Here is a 21,030-nt window from a genome sequence, read left to right as displayed (position 1 = left end):
TTGTGCAGATGGGGTTAGATCTATTCTGTTAGGGCCTCTCTCACACTGGGACTCTCCCCACTGCAATCAGATTCCAGCTAACAAGCCACAGGTGTACACCACATGAGCAGATGAAACTGTGATTGTAATGGGTGTGTTGACAGTTCAGTAGCCATAATCCATGCAGCCCAAAGTGCACCTGTGCATCTGTCAGATCGTTAGGCGCTGGGGGCTCTGCCCCCCACTACCCCTGTGCCCCCCTTCCACACACACACAGCCTCAGAGCCATCTGAACAGCTGAGGAGCTCCATCAAGGAGCCAACACAAGGGTACTGAAACGATGGCCTCATTAGGAGCCCAGGAGGCAGGGGGACGAACTGGTGAGGGTACTCGGTGCATCCTCCGTTCCCCCAGGTGTGAGACGGGGTGGAATGTTAAGCAGCACAGTTCCCCGGCCCCCAGTGGTATCTGATTATTTAAAAGCTTTTCAGTGGCTTTCATGTGGCATTTGGGTATTCATCATTGTAGCAAGGTGCACCTGTACCCCAGCCATGCAATCCAAGCTTCTATAAAAGTCCTGTGATGAGCTGAGAAATGATTTCATGGTTAATCTTCCAAACTCTCTGAGCTCCCCAAAGTTTGGGGCATGGAAGTGGAAAAAGGATGGTCAAAAGCAAGCCATCCCGAATGGGTGTGTGCACTCCTGATGAACGCCTCCCTCCCCCACAGCAACCCCGAGTACAAGGACACCCCAATGGACATCGCACAGCTCCCTCACCTGCCGGAGAAAACTTCGGAGTCCTCGGAGACCTCCGACTCTGAGTCAGACTCTAAAGACACCTCAGGTATTACAGGTATTACAACTTCTCCATGTTCTGCGGTTAAGGCTTGCCTTTCCAAACATGAGGGGTGGGCAACGGCCAGAGGGCCATCATCTGAATGAAACAACTGGTCAAATTTTATATAGAGAAGTCAGTCATGTCAAGGTATTACTGAGCCTTTCTCAACACACATATGTATGTATACTTATATACCACTACATACATATGTACACATTATATATGTGTGTGCACATATATAAAACACACACACTTATGCATGTGATATTATATAAATATATTCATGTATCTGGGCTTCCCTGGTGGCTCAGATGGTAAAGAATCTGCCTGCAATGTGAGAGACCTCGGTTTGATCCCTGGGTTGGGAAGATCCCCAGAAGGGAATGGCAACCCACCCTAGTATTCTGGCCTGGAGAATTCCTAGACAAAGCAGCCTGGTGGGCTACAGTCCACTGGATTCCCAAGAGTCGGACAGGAATGAGTGACTAACACACACATGCTGCTGCTGCTGCTAAGTCGCTTCAGTCGTGTCCGACTCTGTGCAACCTCATTGGCAGCAGCCCACCGGGCTCCCCCGTCCCTGGGATTCTCCAGGCAAGAACACTGGAATGGGTTGCCATTTCCTTCTCCAATGCATGAAAGTGAAAAGTGAAAGTGAAGCCGCTCAGTCGTGTCCAACTCATATGTAAAACTATATACATATATGCATATTGCTATATATTAATACACATAGCTATATTATACACAAATTTACAGAGACTGATTGATTTAGCCATCGCTTAATGTCAGCCCTCCATAGGGAAGAAGCCCTGCCCTAACCCCATAGCGAGCTCCACCCTCTTTACCAGAGCAGACAGCAGGCTATCTTTCTTGCTCCAAGACAGACTGTGATTTGAGCCCCAAATGTTCATATGCTCACCAAGCTGGGATGGAACCCCTAAAGTGGGATACTCAATGGCATCAGTAACTGACTCTTTCTGTGTGCTGGACTGTTAGTCATTTTCTGAATCTATGCTGAATAAATCCACGCTTTCCCTTTCCTAGTTATTTTGGGAAGCAGACTGAATAGTTCTTTGGAACACAGAAAAGTTAACATAAAAATTTACTTTTCCTCCAATCCCCAGTTCCCTTCTACAGGCACACACAGATCCAGGGAGCACATAACTCAGAGAATTTACAACTGCAAAAATTCCTTCTAACCCAACCTTTTCTGCTAAATAAAGGAAAGCCAGAGTAAGTGACGTGATATGCCCAGGGTTCCAGTCCAGGCTGCCATCCAAATCCATGTAGCAGAGCCATGAAACCGGCATCATCCCTAAATGTTTTGAGGTTATATTACTAAGAAAACCTATCCTCCCTAAAATGTGGCAGATGACTAGGGCTCCCCCACACAAGCCCCATCCATTGGGAACCTGCTCCTGTGAACACATATCCCTCTACTCCAGACAGCCTCAGGGAAGCAGGAGGAAATGAGGAGGCTCTTGATAGTTTTCTGCATTCATTTGAGGGTCTTCACTAGGGCAGAGTTCCAGAACAGACAATGTCTGCCCCTTATTTATACAGTATATAGCAGTGAGCCAAAAAGACAAAAATTCCCCTGCCCTGTGGAGTTTGTATTCCAGTTGAGGGAAAAGACAATAAAAATAAAACACACAAATGAATCAGATGACATTCAGTGCTCTGAAGAATAACAACTCTAGGAATAGACAGTATGATTTTCGATAAGGAGCAAATATTTGCCAGTAGAAAACTCACACCTCTTTGGGAGGTCACCTTGCAAATCATCATTCTCCTGTGCCACTGACACCTTATTCCAGGTTATGCACGCTGATTCCCCGAGTATTTGTGCAGAACTTCTCAAACGTTAATGTGCCTAAGAATCACCTGGGGATCCTGTTCAAATGAAGGATCCTATTCAGTAGCTCTGGGTGGACGCCTAGGATTCTGCATTTGGAACAAGCCTCCAGGTGATGGGGCCCGTGCTCTGGGAGTCACTCCCCCACCCCCCATAACCTCGGTCCTCACGAGAGAGAAAGCCAAGGCTTGAGGTTTCCAGAGTGGTGGAGGGAGCAGCAGCTCAGGATGGGACAAGACACCCAGCCCTCCCCTCCCCCACCCCCGCAGGTGCGCGTTGTGCTGCTAACCTGACATCTCCTGTGTCTCCCCCCACACAGAGGACAACGAGAACTCCAAGTCCGACGAGAAGGGGAACCAGTCGGAGAACAGCGAAGACCCGGAGCCCGACCGCAAGAAGTCAGGCAACACGTGCGACGACGACATGCACTGCAATGACGACGGCCACAGCTGCAGCAACCCGGACAGCCGCGACAGCGACGACAGCTTCGAGCATTCGGACTTTGAGAACCCCAAGGCGGCCGAGGACGGCGGCGGGGGCGGCTTCGGCGCGCTGGGCCGGATGCAGATCAAGGTGGAGCGCGGCTACGTGGAGAGCGAGTCGGACCTGCGGCTGCAGGACTGCGAGTCGCTGTCGTCGGACAGCGCCAAGGACTCGGACAGCGCGGGCGAGGCGGGCGCGCAGGCCTCCAGCAAGCACCAGAAGCGCAAAAAGCGGCGGAAACGGCAGAAGGGCGGCAGCGCCAGCCGCCGGCGCCTGTCCAGCGCGTCGAGCCCTGGCGGACTGGACGCCGGCCTGGTGGAGCCCCCGCGGCTGCTGTCGTCCCCCAACAGTGCCTCGGTGCTCAAAATCAAGACCGAGATCTCGGAACCCATCAACTTTGACAACGACAGCAGCATCTGGAATTACCCGCCCAACCGGGAGATCTCCCGGAACGAGTCACCCTACAGCATGACCAAGCCCCCCAGCTCCGAGCACTTCCCGTCCCCGCCGGGCGGCGGCGCGGGCGCCGGGGGGCTGCACGTGGCCATCCCGGACTCGGTCCTCACCCCGCCCGGCGCCGACGGCACCTCCTCCTCCGCCACGGCCACCGCCCGCAAGACTCAGTTCGGCACGTCGGCCCCCGCGGCCTTGGCCCCCGTCGCCTCCGACCCACTGTCGCCCCCGCTGTCAGCGTCCCCGCGGGACAAGCACCCCGGGGGCGGGAACGGGAACGGCGGGGGTGGTCCGGGCACTGCCAACTCCTTGCTGTACACCGGGGACCTGGAGGCTCTGCAGAGGTTGCAGGCGGGCAACGTCGTGCTGCCGCTGGTGCACAGGGTGACCGGGACCCTGGCGGCCACCAGCACGGCCGCACAGAGGGTCTACACCACGGGCACCATCCGCTACGCCCCCGCCGAGGTGACCCTGGCCATGCAAGGCAACCTGCTGCCCAACGCGCACGCTGTTAACTTCGTGGACGTTAACAGCCCGGGCTTCGGCCTCGACCCCAAGACGCCCATGGAGATGCTCTACCACCACGTGCATCGGCTCAACATGTCGGGACCGTTCGGCGGCGCAGTGAGCGCAGCCGGCCTGACGCAGATGCCGGCCGGCAACGTGTTCACCACGGCGGAGGGACTCTTCTCCACGCTGCCCTTCCCGGTCTACAGCAACGGCATCCACGCGGCACAGACTCTGGAGCGCAAGGAGGACTGAGCGGCGCCCCCTGGCGGCCTGGCGGGGGGCTCCGCCCGCCCCCGGAGGCATCGTCGGCGTTTTCGTTTAGACCTTTGATTCTAGCACTTTGAATTCGAGCAGGTCAGCATCTTCTCTTCGCCACGACGGTCCCCGTTCCACCCCCTTTTCTTTCTTTCACTGGACTCATTCTTTCCTGTAAAGATATTTTTTATTTTTGGGGCCTTCAGAGGGTCAGACGACCGGTTGCCTGCCCTTTTGTCTTCTTCTGAGATGTGTGTTGGGTTGTTTTGCTCTCTTTTGCATCTTTATTGAGATGTCTTTCATGTGTATATGCCTCTGCCATAGAATACTCAGTCTTGTGGTCAAGAGATTTCTCAAGTGACAACCATTGGGTGTTCTTCGTAAAGATCTTGATATGATCAAGATTGAAAGAGACAAGCATAAACAATGTGCCCTGTTTGACTAAGTCAAATGAAATGGGGTGGTGTTTTGTTTCTGTTCCTGATTCCTTTGAAAATAGGGGGATAGCATTTTAGAATTTTATGCAGAATTTAATTCTCTTTTTATGGTTAAGATTTTAAGATTTTCTTACTTGCACATAAAAATAATTTGGGTTCTTAAGCTTAATTTCTGGCCTGTGACTAGAATGTTTAAAAACAAAAAGTTGGACTAAATGTTAATTACTGAAACATTAACTTAATTTCTAAAACCATGGTGCTATCATTTATTAATCTGTAATGTCTTCATACAAAATGCAGCTCCTGGGCTGGGTTTTGGAAAAAACAAACAAAAAGTGTGTTCTGTCCTGGTCTGGAGTCCATTGCTGCAGTCTCCTTGGTTAGTTAAGACAAAGCCCTCATTAACGTTTGCTGCAGGACTTAAAATTTACCTCCCAACTAACAAACATAGCCTCACATTAAATTTAATGGGTCAGGAAAGCCCTTTTTAAAAGGGTTTTTGGAAAACTCAATCAAACTGACTTGAGGAGCAGTTTAGGTACATTCTGCCTTTTGTTGAGCTTTTTTTCTTTCCTTTTCTCAGTCTAACTGAGGCTAATTTTTACAACTTCAATAACACTTCAGAGTAAAAGAAGGAAAAAATATTTAACATTTTTTTTTCATTTCTTGCTTAAAAAAACAAGGAAGGTTGTATTTGTATTTTGGGGGACTGATTTGATGGATTTTTTTTTTCCCCTTTGGTTCTTTTATATCTAGGTTGGAACCAATAAGGTTTAAAACTAATGAATGGGTTAAAATAAGCTTCAAACAGATAACTGCAACTGAAAACTGCACATTAAGTTAAAAAAAAAAAAGAAAAAAAGAAAAAGGAAAAAAATATCCTATTTTGTCTTCGTTGCCAGAAATCAGTGTAGTGTCAAACACTCCAAATGACTGTCAAGTATAAATTCTTCTTCCACTCCATTTTTGGCAGCTGTTTGTTAAGGCATCTAATGACAGATGTGAGAACTGTAACGTGTGCGCTGTGTACGTGTCCTTGGCCGTCAGTCCATTGCAGTTTCAATGTGTTTCTATATGCGGTATATACTAAGCTAATGTAGTTGTTTTGTCCTTTGTCTTCTCTGTGCTCTATCTCTAGTCTGGAGTGGTACAGTCCCATTCCTGCAGTCCTAGTGAATCAGTGATTCTTGGGGGTTAGTGACTTTTGTGTGGTGGCCTTCCTCTGTAACGTCACCCTACGCTGCTTCTACTGTCTGTGACTCTTTCGTTTCACTTAAGATTCCTGCTGTTGCTTTACTGGTGTATATTCTCCTGACCTCTCCCCTTTCTTTCCCTCTCTCTCGTCTCCCCTTTTCCTGCCTCGTCTCCCCACCACCCCAACTTCGCCCAAACCTTTTTCATTCTCAGAGATAAAAAGACTCTTAACTAGCTCAAGGTTAATGGAGCCATTTTTTCCCACAACGGAATTCTGGGTACGACTCTTTCTTCTGCAGTGCCACGCAACGCACTGAAGAATAACGCTCAGATGTATGAAATAAATTGATGCCATATAGCCTCAGTTGTTAACATTCCCAGAGTCCCTTGTGCTCTACCTATAAGCAGTGGGTGCTTTTCTTTGGTTTCTTTCCAGGTTGGCTGATGGAGCAATATACAAAGCAATTTACCAGTGAGACAGAAAATTATTTCAAAGGTCAACCAACATTTTTTAAAAACAAAAGGGGAGGGGGGGATGGACTATAGAATTGTCATATATATTTGTTTATGTGTGCAATGCTAATTAATAGAGTAACTCGGCTGTCCTTTGAATATCACTGTGTTGAGTGGATTCCTCCTGGCCCTCTGATTCCATGAGTTGGGCCCAAACCACTGTGGAATAGTAACAAAAAAAAAAAGTTTAATGCCACAAATTTTAATAGCGAGTGCTTACTTGAAGGATCTGAGTAGTTGTAGAAGGTGAAGAAGGCCAATCATGAAATTTAAAGATTAATTTTGGAAGCTCTACTCTAGCTATCGAACAATCAAAGGAACGCACCTATCAGCTACAAAGAACAGCTAGACAGCTGTTGGTTTTTTTTCTTTCTTTTATAAATGTTTCTGTGTTGTGTCAGAATGATTTCTGGTGATTTAAACTAACAGATAATCACAGCTGCTGTCTAAATCCATAGTGTTAAAATTACAAAATGAAAAAAAAAAAAAAAACTTCATTACCTGTGAAGCCTGTGTCTGTGTTTTTAACTATTTCTTGTACAAATATATGAAAACTTTTATGAGGAGACTGGTGCCAAGTAGCTGAATAATGGGGAAAGGGATATTCTGTTCGTAAAAATCTTAGCAGTGTTACCAACTCTACAATATATATATATAAAAATTAAAACGTTACAAAGCGACAGCTATGGTACATTTGTTTTGTGTGAAGCTAACCCGGACCTAACTTCCTGAGTGCCTGGCTTATTTTGAAACATTTTTTTTCATTGACCATTGATAATGCTGCAAATCAGAAATGTACATACTTCATTTACAACAGGGTTCTTTTTATACTTTTGTAGATTCTCATACATGTCACATACATGGTTGTCTTTATGTAACTTAATTTTTCATCCACAGGTGCCATTTTCATAATAAACTTCTCTTGGATTTGTTACTATCTGGCATCATTTCTTTTACATGTAACCATCCTAACTAATGAATGCTGGTAGTATTTGTTTAAGCAGGTACCTTGGTCATTATTCTTGATTTAAAAAGAAAAAAAAATTTAAAGCATCCATATTTTTGCTAGTTTTGGACGAAATGCATAGCTTGTGTACCGATAAGGCTGACAAGGCACAGATTAAGATGCTAATCCAAATACTACACCAAACTTGCAACCATCCTAAATTTTCAGCTACCCAAACTCATTGTCATATGAGCATTGCTATGCACATTATCAAAGCTGAACAACAGGCCTGCAACATTAACCACTATGGGAAGTGTGCATTTTTTTCTTGATTAATGCAGAGTAAGTGGTGACAGTTTTCATACATTAATCATTCAAAATGCACTCGATATTTTCATTTATTACAAGCTGTAATGTATAACCAACTGTTCCATTGCTTATAGCTTCTCTTTATACTAAATATGTATTTTCTTTCTCCAGACAAACCAAGTAAGTCATGATTGTGCTGTGTTATTGGGTAGGTCAGCACCCAGCCTGTCCCGCTTTGAGGCAGGTCAGCTGGCTAACTCCAAAAAATAAACAAAGAGGAAAAAACTTCAGCTGTTACCTAAAAGTTAAGGATGCAGGTGGGTCACCTGTTAAGTCTGTGCACTCCAGAAAATGAAGACATGGATGGGTTGAGCGGAAAGAAAAGGTAAATACTTTGTCCAAAATCTCCCGACTATTGTAAATATCATGTCCTACTTTGAGTCTCCTGTGACATTTGCCAATTCAAGGGTACTTTTGGTTAATGGAGAATTGCTTCAGACTGGTGGATATGGTAATGTGGTTATGGTTGTGGGTCTCTAGATCTCTTCAGTAGGCCCTTTCTGGATCCCTGGAAATAAGTACTTAGAAATAGGAAGACAGTAACTGAGAATACAGAACTGGGCTCTCTCAACTACTTTGCCAAAATGTATCTTTCCCTTTGGCTCTTGAGAGTCAGAATTTAGTAGAGCAAGATTGAGAAGCATACAAATTGATGCAGCTGGAAACACAATCCGAAACAGATGACAGTGAGTGTTGAAGCCAGCTTACCCAAGGCACTCTCTCGCAAGATGTTGACAGAGCTGGCGCTTAGCTGTGAGTTGTGGCTTCCAGAGCTTTGCATGGGGGAGGGTCTACCAAGGCAGAGGTCTGACTCTCTGTTGGCCCAGTGATGAAGTTGGTTGGCCATAACCCTTTAATTCTGGACACCCCTTCAGCCCTGAGATCTGGAGCTAGCAGCAGTTGGGAGTTGAAAAGGAAAGTCAGACATGGTGATGGGTGAATTGAAACCCTCACAATATTTGGAGTTTCTGCAATAGAAATGGTAGAAATCCTGGATTCTTACAAGCTCAAGCATCCTTAGTATCAAGTTTCCTGTCCTTTATTTATACCCACCCATGCTAAAAGTCTGTCACAATGCAATAAAGAACATTTCTTAGCCAAAAAAAGAAGAAGTGAGCTCTGGGCACAGACCCATGACAATAGGGCCATCCTGCCACTTCCCCAGCCAAGCAGCTGCCAGCAGAATGCCCTGAGCTCCCCAGAAGCTCCCCCAGGAACTCTTCCCTCACCGGGCTGGCAGCAAGCCACTTTGTCAAGGCTTCATTGTGCAAGTAATGGACAGAGCAGGGATGTAAGGCCAGCTCTCCATATCTCTTCTTCCCAACTGATACCACTACTTATTTATTTGACAATGAGGAACAATAACAACAGAAAGTAGCAAGCAGGACAAGAGGGAAGACATGCATTCAGTTGAGCATAAAGAAACTGGTCTTAGGGGACGTCTTTGGTGGTTCAGTGGCTAAGACTGCATACTCCCAATGCAGGGGTCCCAGGTTCAATCCCCTGCTCAGGTAACGAGATTCCATGAGCCACAACTAATAGTCCCTAGGCCACAAATAAAGATCCTGAATGTGACAACTAAGACTCAGTGTAGTCAAATAAATTTAAAAAAATTAAAAAAACTAGTTAGTCCTTTTGGACTATAACTCTTACCCATCTTTGCATACTCCTAGACAAAGCATATTTATGTTAACCATATTTAAAACAATTTGAAACCAAATTGGCCTATGCATTGCATTGAAAGTAAGAGCTCATGTATATTTTCAAGCCCAGAAGAGAGTCTGTTCAAGCCAAGAAGATTGTTATCCATGTTCAAAAATTACAAAGAGTGAAGGACTTGGGGAGAGAAGGAAGAATAGCTTTGCTAAAGTTTCATTTCATGTAATGAAAAAAAGCAAACCTTGTTCATGAGCATGATTCCCAAAGAATGATGACAACTAGCAGGCTTAAGAAACAATTCTGGGATGCTAAGGTAAGTTAACACCCTTAGATGCTTCTGCTTTTCTGTATCTCCTAGGAAACCATTGTAAAGAATGGGGCTGACCTGGTAGATTCACCACAGACACAAATCAGGGCTTGTTCATTTTCATGTATCCTCCACAGCCTAGCTCAATGATTTATGAATAGTCTTGGCTCGGTGAAGATCTACTGAACACTGATGGATGAAGACACATTGAAAAATAAAGATGAAACATGACTTGTCAAGAGACAGAGATTCTGTGAGAAATGTCCATGTGGTTTGGCAGGATGGCTTTGAATGTCCACCAAAAAAGGAATGGCAAAATGGATACGGCAGTGAGTTCATTCATTCCTGCCTTCTTGGGTAGTCCATATGGCTGGCCCAGGGTTGGCCATCAAGAAATGTTGGTTGGAGGATGTGTGTGCGCATCCACAATACTATTTAATCTGTATTCAAGAGTAAGTCAGGTACCACGAATAAAGAAAGGAGAAAGACGAAAGAGCCCATGCAGTTAATAACTGACTTAGTAAACTTGGACATCACAGCCCGTGCACAGCTAGACCAGCGGATCTTAGATTCAGCAGAAGGTATCCCTTAATAGTGTACCCTCACAGATGAGTGGTGAGCTATCTAAACTCAGTCATCATCCAGAGACTCTTAGCAACCGAGAGAAACTCTCTCGTGTAGAAATCACACCTCCCAATTCTAGTGCTAAGGGTCCTTCTGGCCTTATAGATTAATATACTTAGAAGGTGTTGAACTGAAACCTTCCCTCTGGAGTTACACAGACTAAATCTCAACCCTCTGCCATCTGAGTGGTTTCCAAATATGTGAAGATGGATATCAGAGTTTCAGTAAATCTCTAGGGTAACTGTCACCTGTTCTTTTCACAGCTCCTCCAATGGCACTGTGGGGGATCCCTCTGCCATCCTAGTCACCCTCATCTGGGTGTACCAGGATCTGTCAAGGCCCCCACACTGGTTTCCTAGGGTCAGCTTACGGCCACCAACTGGGTGCTGGCTCCAAACACCAGAAATTTATTCTCTCCCAATTCTGAAGACCTGAAGTCTGAATTCAAGGTGTCATGAAGCTTGATTCCTTCTGAAGGGCCCTGATGGGGAGTCTGCTCCTTGCTTCTCTCCTACTTTCTGCTGGGGACCAGCCCTCCTGGGCATTCCATGACCCATCACTCCGATCTCTGCCTCCCCATCACTGGGCCATCGTCTCCCTGTAGCTGCATCTTGATATGGAGTTCTCTCCACCAGATGCGTCTCTCCTTTTCCAATAAGGACACAGTCATATTGGACTAGAGCCCATCCGACACCCATAGGACCTCATCTTAATTCGTTGCACCTGCAATGACCCTACCCTGAGAAGGAAATGGCATTAAGGCCACATGCTGAGGTACAAGGGGTTAGACATCAAGTCTTTGGAGGATGCTATTCAACCCATAACAGCCCCTTTTAAAACATGGCACCCTGGGTCAATCACAGGCCTCCAGATGTTGTTTGGTGCCTGCCTGGGCTACAAGTCCTATTACAGCTCCTGCTCAAGACTCTGAGCTTTTAATTAAAACAGACTGAACCTAAAGTCACTTCTTAGCAGCCAAACCAAATTGTTATTTCATCTTGAGCCTCTAGTCAACCAGAACACCTTGGTCTTTTCACAAAGCTTTGATAAGGTAGGTCTCCCACCTCCAATACATATATAGCCCTCATGTAATGCTGGCATGTTCTTAGGGGAAAAGCAGTTTAAGGAAAGAAGTTCCCTCATTCCTGAGGCATGGAAGGTGAGCAAGGATCTGTCGCTGTGAAAACACTGCTCATTTTCATTGTACGCTATGCACCCTCCAAGACATCTTCACCCAGGCCTGCTAGAGAGGAGAGACCTGGCCCCAACCTTTGTGAAGTCTGAAAGTGAAAGTGTTAGTCATTCAGTCATGTCCCACTCTTTTGCCACCCCATGAACTGTAGCCTGCCAGGCTCCTCTGTCCATGGGATTCTCCGAGCAAGAGTACTAGAGTGGGTAGCTATTCCCTTCTCCAGGGGATCTGAAACCTGGGATAGAAGCACATAATACATCCATAACAAATTCCCAGTGGGTTACTCTCTTGTGAATAAATTGAGGCAGGGAAAAAACAACCATGAGAAGGAAATGGAAAGAATTAAAGAAACTACCATGCCAGCCATTTCACAGGAGCAGAACTGGGGCAAGATGCCAAGGTTGCAGATATGTACGTGTAAAATCATCCACTCGAAAGTCGGATATAAATCATGAGGCCAAACTCATCAACTTCCTGAAAGCGGGTAGACCTCCTTTTGGACCTCCTTTCATAGACCAAAATCAAAGCAATTAGTGTAAGATTGTCTTGTACTTTCCTGGGGACAAAGCACAGTTGTTTTTCGTTCTGTTCATTTCTCTACTGACAGCCACGAGATACACCAATAGGAGTGACCCAGATAATGTTCCTCTGTTGAAAATTTTCTAGGATAAAATTAATTTGTTTTAAAAATAATATATGCAAATCTCTAAAGCCACTTTAAGGGGGGAAAAAAGGAGCAGAGGGTAAGGAGGTGGCTCTTCCTTGTACTGAAGGAGTTCTTAGATTTATAGCGGAAGTGTCAGAAACAGGATGCAATATTCCCATGAATCCCCTACCTCCCCCCAAACAAAACCATTATACCCTTGATGAATTATTGACTTTAGAGTTTTATCTGTGCCATGAATAATCACAAACTTGGGAGTCTCAGGGCACAGTTCATAAACAAATAATTATATCACAATGATAATTTTTCAGGAATTACAACATCAATCATGGCCATGTTATTATCAAGTACATTTTCTGGTCGCCTCTATTCATCAAACCCTCCTCCCTCTCCACCCTTCCGCACCACACAAGCAAAACTCATCACCAGATTGCCTCTTATTTACACATCACTCAAAGCAGGACAGAGCAGGCACATGCAAAATGGGCCAACCCAGCGTTTATGAGAGATGAGTTTTCATTAAGAAAGTTCAAATTAAATGCATTGAGAAAGATGGAGGGGGAGAGAATTAATTATTCCAGACTCCCCCAAAGAAGCTCCTTTGAAAAGATCTTATTTGGAAGATAAAAACCAGATGGAAGGTTTATTCCATTTCAGGCAATACTAATACAGAAAAAAAGAGAAAAAAAAAAAAAAAGTCTCTGAAAGCCAAAGAAGTAACAGCCACGCAATAACACGCCCCTTTTTAAAATAATGATGATATGTATGCATCAAGCTTGGGCCCTGTTCTATAGCTCCCTTCTTCAGTTGGAATAGGTAAGTGACAGTGGGGATGGAACTCAGAACAGGTGTAAATCCCTTGCTCAAGTCTCCATTTGAGTTAGCAAATAGAGGTGCTCAGAATGTTCGGGTCTAAACCACTTTCCTAAGACTATTGCAGAAGATTAATAATTCCAAACACAGTAACCGTTTGTGCTTTTCATAAAGCACCCACAGTCAAACTGCCTGACTGAGTAATTTAACATCACTTAAGGTCATAGGCCTGGTCTCCTGCGATAAGAGGTACATCTCACAATTCAGAAGAAAAATAGCAAAGTGACACAGAGCAAGTACCATCTTCAGAGAAGAGCTTGTACAATAGGGTTAAATCCATAGTACAGTGATGTTTATTGGCCTCTGCATCTAACTGGCAGGCCACGCAGACAATGCTAGGCAATCCAGAACGACGTGGGGGAGGACCCCTGGAAAGGAGACCCCAACCCATGCCCCTGAGACAGTCCAATGAGTGCCCCAGTCACGCCTAACTCTGAGGGCAGCCCTTGGGGACGTATGTCCTGCACTTAGATCAGATTCTCCTCTCCTTGGCATCAAACTGGGTCTAGGGAAAGGCAGGGCTGGTGCCCAAAGCTGCTGCCACTATGCCCTACCAGCCCCTGGCACCAGGAGACCCACGGGGTAGCTACGGCTTTCGGGCTCCTGTTTTATTTCCTTGAAAACCTGGTCTGCCCTCTCTCTACCACTCTCATCACAGCCTTCCAGTTTCTTGAATGAACGTACCTGGCCTGTTACAGGTCATCCTGCCTTAAGGCCAATCTTATTTAATATACAAACTCATTAAAAGAAGGGGCAGTGGGATGGCAAGAAGAGATGACTCCAGTCCATGCCCCAGAAAGCTGATAAATATGCGCTTCAAAGCCCCATTCTTGCCCAGCCTCCCCTTGTCTCCAGCTCAAAGCCACATTCTGGCCCAGCATCCCCTTGTCTCCAGCAGGTCAGTCTCCCTCCTCCTCCCCCAGCCCCAACCACAGACACACTAGCTCTCCTTGCTCCCTAGGCCGGTGCTGGCTCCCTCCCTCCTGCTGCACAGATGACGGGTCCTCCCACTGTTTCTCCTGAGGCTCAATTTGACTTCCCTCGAGGGCCTCCTCCTCTCCCCCTCCTCCGCACCCCCAGGCACCTCACTTGGCATGAGGAGGCCCTCCAAGCCAGCCAATAAATCAAAGGTCCTTGGGGGAATCTTCCCTTTTGTGAAAGGTGGGGAAAGAACTAACTGTAAATTATTAACATTTTCATTTGGGGATCACAACTACATGATCCAAACATCGCACATCAGCCTCTGATGGGAGCTCTGGGACCCTGACACTTGGGTAAGCCCCACGCACCCTCTCCCTGGAGAGGGGAGCAGGGCCTTCAGCAAGGAGGAGAAAAACCAGACAGCTCGCAGAAGCCCTAAATTCATAACCCAGCCGAGGAAGCTGACAGCTCTCTACACTGGCAGAGTCCTCTGGGCACGAGTGGTTTTTGTAATTCCTGTTGAGTCAACCAAGTGGCCTGGGTCCCCACACACCTGGGATTCACACACCTCAGCACACACCTCTGCTCTGGATATACACGGGGCTGAAAAAAAGACATGACCGTTAAAAGGACATTTTCCCCAATATATAAATCTAACTGCTATTTCCTTAATAGTATTTTTAAGATGAGGACACTAGCGATTATTTTTCATGTTTTAACATTGTGAATACATTAAAAGGAAGCTCAAATTTATTTCTCCAGTATTTACACCTGACTCTCCTACACTGGAATATTTACATAGAGGTTCCCAAGTTAGAGACATTTTTCAGACATTGATTAATCTATAATTCTTTGAAGTAAGAAAGCATTATTATCTCCACTTTACAGATGTGGAAACTAAGACACAGAGGTTAATGACTTGCCCAGGGGTCAAACATCCAGTCAATTGCAAGAGTGGATTTTAAACAGAAGCTCCCCTCTCTGCTCTTAGGCTTAATTCAAGTTTCTCCTTAGCTCACGTGCCCTGTTCACATCACAGCTGTCTCCTGCATCTGGCCACCTCTTAAATCTTGCCGTAAGACCCTTAATATGCTTTTTGAAAGACCAGTGCTTTCCTTGCCTACTGTCAGCATTTGCCCTCTCCTATTCATTCCTTTGCTCATAAGTAAGAAATGACAATTCCTTTCTGGAGCATTTTGTAAGGGTTTTGCATTTTGTAAGGGTTTTACTAAATAGCACAATTATTATCTTAATTTTTCAATAATAAATATAAGCCCCACAGTTGTGTTTAAACCTAGATAGAATCTGTTGTTTCATTTGATTGCTGGCTGTTGCCCTACAGTTAATTCAGTGAGAATTTACACAAGCCAGGCAGGGAATATAAAGATGAATAAAGCATTACCCTCTGCCCTTAGGTTGTTCACAAAGTAGGGAAGGAGATAAATGTAAAAGTTAATCATTACAACGGCCTGACCACAGGACACAACAGACATATAGACCGGGTGTTAGGGGTGCACTGAGTGATGAATTCAGGCTATGAGACCAGAGAAGTCTCTCAGAGGTGCTGACACTTAAAGTAAGTCTTGAAAGATGCGTAGGAGCTAATCACGGATGCTACTGGACGAGTGATTCCTGGAAGGTACAGGCCCAACAAGGAGGCAGGAGAGAGTGTGCAAAGATCCCAATAGGCCAGAATCTGGCCACACCCCCACACCACGTGTGCAGAAGGAGCTACAAGTCAGCCAACAAGTGCATGGAATGAGTTTAACCCAAGCTCTGCTAGCCAAGCCCCGTGCCCTCGTGCAGCGCTGCACACTCCCAATGGAAAGGGACCTTGTAGGGGTGGGTGTGGCGGGGGGAGGTGTTGCAATGCTACTGACTATCGCCCGCCAAGCTCCTCTGTCAAAGAATTCTCCAGGCAAAAATAATGGACCAGGGTGCCATTCTCTTCTCCAGGGGATCTTCCCGACCTAGGAATCAAACCCACATCTCTTGCATCTCCTGTGTTGGCAGGTGGATTCTTTACCACTGCACCACCTAGGAAGCCAGAAAGGGACCTTGTCCTCACATAAAGGCACTCTCCACTCACCAAGCACTCTTTTTGCCTTTCCTGGCCAACAAAGGGATAGCGTCTTCTTGTGCATACAAAGGAGCCCTGTGAGGGACCATCCTTAGGACTACATCAGGGACTTTGAGTGATAGCTCACGGGCAATGGAAAGTTCAAAGGATGTTATTCAGAGAAGTAACATAATAGGGTTTTTTTAATTGGAAAGGTTGCTATGATGGCCATTTGAAGGACAACCTGGGTTAAATAGAGGCAGTCAGTAATATCCCAGATGATAAAGGATGAGGTCCTGAGTGAAGACAGTCATAAGGCTGCAAGGGAAGGGGTGGCTTGAGAAACTCAAGGAAGAGGACTTGGTGATTGGTTACATATGGAGACAGATGATGGAAAGAAAGGAATAAAGGATGGCTGCCAGGTTGCCGGCTCTGAGACTGGTGGTAACCACGATTGGCAGAGAATACAGTAGAAAAGAAAGGTTTAAGAGAATGAGTAGGAGGAGTGGAAGAATTCCATTTTAGATGTGATAAGTTTTAAGTTCTAATGGGGAATCCAGGTAGAAATGTCTACTGAACAGTTGGGGAAATAGCTCTAGATCTCTGGAGAAATGTCTGTTTTAAGGATATAGGACCAGAGGAACTCCTCTGTTGGCCCAGTGACTAAGACTTCATATTCCCAAGGCAAGGGGCCCAGGTTTGAGCCCAGGTAAGGGAACTAGATCCCCCATGCTGTAACCAAGAGCTACATGCCGCAACAAACATCCTGCATGTCACAACTAAGACCAGGCCCAGTCACATGAAAAAAATTAATTTTTTTTAAATAAAGATACAGGATCAGAAACATCAGCACTTAGCAGGAACAGCTGCAGGTGCAGGGGCCATCACACAGGAGCAAGGGTAGGAAATGAGAGAAGGGCCAAGAAAGGAGGGCTAAGGCAGGAGCTTATGAAACAAGTGAGAAAAATAAGAGGCAAAGAGAAGTGAGCCACAACTGTCAGTGAAAGAAAGGCTCTTGAAAAGGCCAGAAGAAGCTACATCACTAAAATGTTGCACAAACGTTAGATTGGGACTGAAGTGCAAAGTGGTTGTGTGAAGAGTGGCCACTACACTTTCCAGAATTTGGCAGTGAAGGAAATGAAAAAGAAAAGGCCTCATTCCTAAGGAACAGGCTTGTATTTGACACTGATTGGTGTGACCTTTCTTTGAAAAAATATAATCCCTTCACCACTCATATCAAATGGGTGCTGAACAAGCCGACTTGAGGAAAAGTCTTACCACTGCGGAATCTGCCATGTCACCTGCTTCCTATGTGGCTTTACCTACAGCCTAGGCTCTGGAACAAACACTGCACCATAGAAGACACTCTGCTTGCACTAAAGGGGATGCTGTGCATGTGCCAAAAACTTACTGTACTCTGACATTTTTCCCCCCAGAGAAATTGACTTTGCTTGGCTTGACGTCTCTGGTAATTTATAACAGCTCTTACTGTTACTGCTGCTGCTGCTAAGCCGCTTCAGTCGTGTCTGACTCTTAGCGACCCCATGGACTGCAGGCTACCAGGCTCCTCTGTCCATGGGATTTTCCAGGCGAGAGTACTGGAGTGGGGTGCCATTGCCTTCTCCAACGGCTCTTGCACTATATTCTATATTTTTTTTAAAGAAAGCTCTTCCCAGAAAAGATAAGTAATGAAGTGTACAATCAAGGCTCTATTCCACTGAGAAATATGAGTGTGTTCCCAAACCTGGAAAGGCTAGGATTGAGTCATATGGAGTCATCAATGCCAGTTAAGCCACTCTAGGCAATGGCACCCCACTCCAGTACTCTTGCCTGGAAAATCCCATGGACAGAGGAGCCTGGTAGGCTGTAGTCCATGGGGTCGATAGGAGTCAAACACAACTGAGCGACTTCAATTTCACTTTTCACTTTCATGCACTGGAGAAGGAAATGGCAACCCACTCCAGTGTTCTTGCCTGGAGAATCCCAAGGACAGGGAAGCCTGGTGGGCTGCCATCTCTGGGGTCGCACAGAGTTGGACACAACTGAAGCGACTTAGCAGCAGCAGGCAAACACCATTGTAACAGACTCTTGGTTGATTACCCAATATCCATTCTCCCTTTTTGCCTTGGTAACAGAGCCCAAAATTTCAGCTAGGTACAGTGTTGCTTAGAATAAAACATTATATTTCCCATCCTCCCTTGCAGCGAAACATAGCCATACGACAAAGTTCTAGCCAATGAGATCTGAGCACAGGATGGGTGCTCAGCATCAAGGAAAGCTGATGTGCTGGAAAAGCACCTTTCTGTTTGTGTCTTTTCCCCTTGTTCTGGCCTGTAACTCAGACGTAATGACTGGAGAGCCAGCAGCCCTACTGCATCACGAAGAGACCTTAAACTGGAAGTCATGGACTTGGATAAGGGAACAGAGTTTAGTTTTCTGAGGATGTCATGCCAGCCACAGACTACCTACTCCTGGACACCTTTTATATGAAATTGCATAAACTATCTTGTTTAAGCCATGTTATTGGGTTGCAGGAGCTTCTTTTGCTACCTAATCAATTCTTAACTGGTGTAGCTATTATATGAGATTCACTGGCTACTGGCTATTTATCACTAAAGCAAGTTCCCTAGTTCCCTAAAGTCTGTCTTTTGACCCACACTGCCCCTTAACATATTCTAGTGCAAGAATGGGAAAGTATGAGAAATTAAATGTAAGGAAAGCTAGAAGCTTTGACACTGTAGGAGGGATGCAATGAGGTCCTTTACCTCTTCAGCAAAGAGTTGACAAATGAGGATTACTGTCAATGAGATAACTCCACATATTCAAAGAGAAAAAGAACCCTGCAAAAAAGTAAAGTACTTCACAATTGAAATCAGATCCAATTCTGGCTTCACAGACAATACACGGAAGTTCAGTATTCCATTCGTTGCCAGGTGGGGTCTCCTGTGAAACCACTCATCTCAGAAGCATCATCTGAATTGTTTGTAAATAACAAGCATTTGTTCACAGCATAAAGAAAAGGTTAAGAGGAATCTAGAGTGAACAACTCAGAGAATGTATCAGGAAGTTCCCCAAAGTAACTTTGCTACCAAATTCTAGTGAGAAAGTTTATGGGCACACTGATGTCTGGCATGGATGGAGTCGGGAAACCTTCTTAGTGGAAGCTAGCTAGACTAATGATGAGAACACAAAATGATGCTACTAAGCAGCCACCAGTTTTCTGGAGACATGGCGTACTTCAAGCTGGATCCTTTGAATGTTGCCTACTAAGAGGAACTGAAAATTCTACAAAGAAAACATCAGGTCATCACAAGAAGATAATCACAGATAAAATTTACCATATGCCAGGCACTATCGGAGAAGGCAATGGCACCCCACTCCAGTACTCTTGCCTGGAAAATCCCATGGACAGAGGAGTCTGGTAGGCTACAGTCCATGGGGTCGCTAAGAGTCGGACACGACTGAGCGACTTACTTTCACTTTTCACTTTCATGCATTGGAGAAGGAAATGGCAACCCACTCCAGTGTTCTTGCCTGGAGAATCCCAGGGACGGGGGAACCTGGTGGGCTGCTGTCTATGGGGTCGCACAGAGTCGGACACAACTGAAGTGACTTAGCAGCAGCAGGCACTATGGGAAGCACTTTATAGCCATTCTCTCATTAACCCAATATTGGTAGGTGCAATTGTTTTATCCATCTTACAGATTAAGAAGCTGAGATTCAGAGAAGTTAAGTGACTTGTTGTCACATAACCACCAAGTGGTAGAACTGATACAACTCAGATCTCCCTGATTTCAAAACTTAATTTGCCTTTAACAAGAACACTATGAACTTTTTTTTCTTGCTATGGGAGAGAATTTGAAGGAGAAAAATGTTTCTAAAACCAACAGTACCTATTTTTTCTTTTAAATACTTCATAAAACACATAGAAATTTTAAAACAACCAAAAACAATTACTGAAAATAAAGAGGGCTTCTCTTTTTTTGCATATTTCTTCTTTAATTTGGATTCAAGAGCTCTAACATGTAAAAATCCAAACAGCTATGGTACTCACTTCTGATTTAAAAAGTAACCTACCCTAGGACACGTAAAGACTGGTACCTGAGAGTTGAAGGTAACTGGGATTCCAGGGGTCTGGCTAGAATTCTATCATCCTCTAGAGTGATGCTTACCCAGGACCCCTCCATGCAAGATCTGTGAGTCATAGCCTCTCTGAAGCCACTTGCTAAGCCTCAGAGCATTGAAGGGGCAGGCATTCCAACGTGATTACCATCACCTTGGGACAATGTACAGGCTTGTTCTCCACCCTTCTTCTAAAATGGGCTCTAGCTTTCCCTCTTGTCTGACAGTTAAAAGACAGCTCTATGATAGTGATAAAATGTTTGATTTACCAGAAACTTTAATTTTTTACATTTTTCCCCTCATAACACAATCTAAACATTTACAGAGCCAAAAATTTCAAAACCACAAACTCATATCTATTATCATGTTGTAAGATTTAAACATATATCTCTGGGAAATTGATAAAAGAGGCAGGAAGAAAAAATAAACAAGTATATAAGTGATTTGAACATGACTAATAAACTTGACCTAATATGTACGTTCTTGCCTGGAGAATCCCAGGGACGGGTGAGCCTGGTGGGCTGCCGTCTCTGGGGTCACACAGAGTCGGACACGACTGAAGCAACTTAGCAGTAGCAGCAGCAGCAATATGTATGTACAGAACACTGCATTCATTGAAATACTGAATTTTACAAGTTCATATAGAACATTTATAAAATTGACCACATACTGTACCTTAGAAGAAGTGAAGTAAAGTCACTTAGTCGTGTCCGACTCTTTGCAACACCATGGACCATAGCCTACCAGGCTTCTCCATCCATGGGATTTTCCAAGCA

At 45.2% G+C, this 21,030-nt stretch overlaps 2 protein-coding genes across 30 annotated transcripts in view; one reads left to right on the top strand and one right to left on the bottom strand.

Annotated features, from left to right (window-relative positions):
- Positions 1 to 7,455, top strand: part of NPAS3 (neuronal PAS domain protein 3) — a 958,674-nt gene extending 951,219 nt beyond the window's left edge. For all 4 annotated transcript variants that reach the window (XM_086363633.1, XM_086363632.1, XM_086363630.1 and 1 more), the window contains 2 exons: positions 709 to 833; positions 2,993 to 7,455. In XM_086363633.1, coding sequence (XP_086219759.1) covers positions 709 to 833; positions 2,993 to 4,371 — 1,504 coding nt within the window. In that variant the 3' untranslated portion in view covers positions 4,372 to 7,455. The remainder of the gene's footprint in view (positions 1 to 708; positions 834 to 2,992) is intronic.
- The window catches only part of LOC147349293 (uncharacterized), a 290,491-nt gene that overhangs the window by 188,010 nt on the left and 81,451 nt on the right, over positions 1 to 21,030 (bottom strand). The window lies entirely within an intron of this gene.

Source organism: Bos grunniens, chromosome 21 (genome assembly GCF_055505025.1).
Source record: "Bos grunniens cultivar Pamir isolate PY7600 chromosome 21, Bosgru_T2T1.0, whole genome shotgun sequence".
In the NCBI taxonomy this organism is placed as follows: domain Eukaryota; kingdom Metazoa; phylum Chordata; class Mammalia; order Artiodactyla; family Bovidae; genus Bos; species Bos grunniens.
This window is presented reverse-complemented; position numbering and strand designations above follow the sequence as displayed.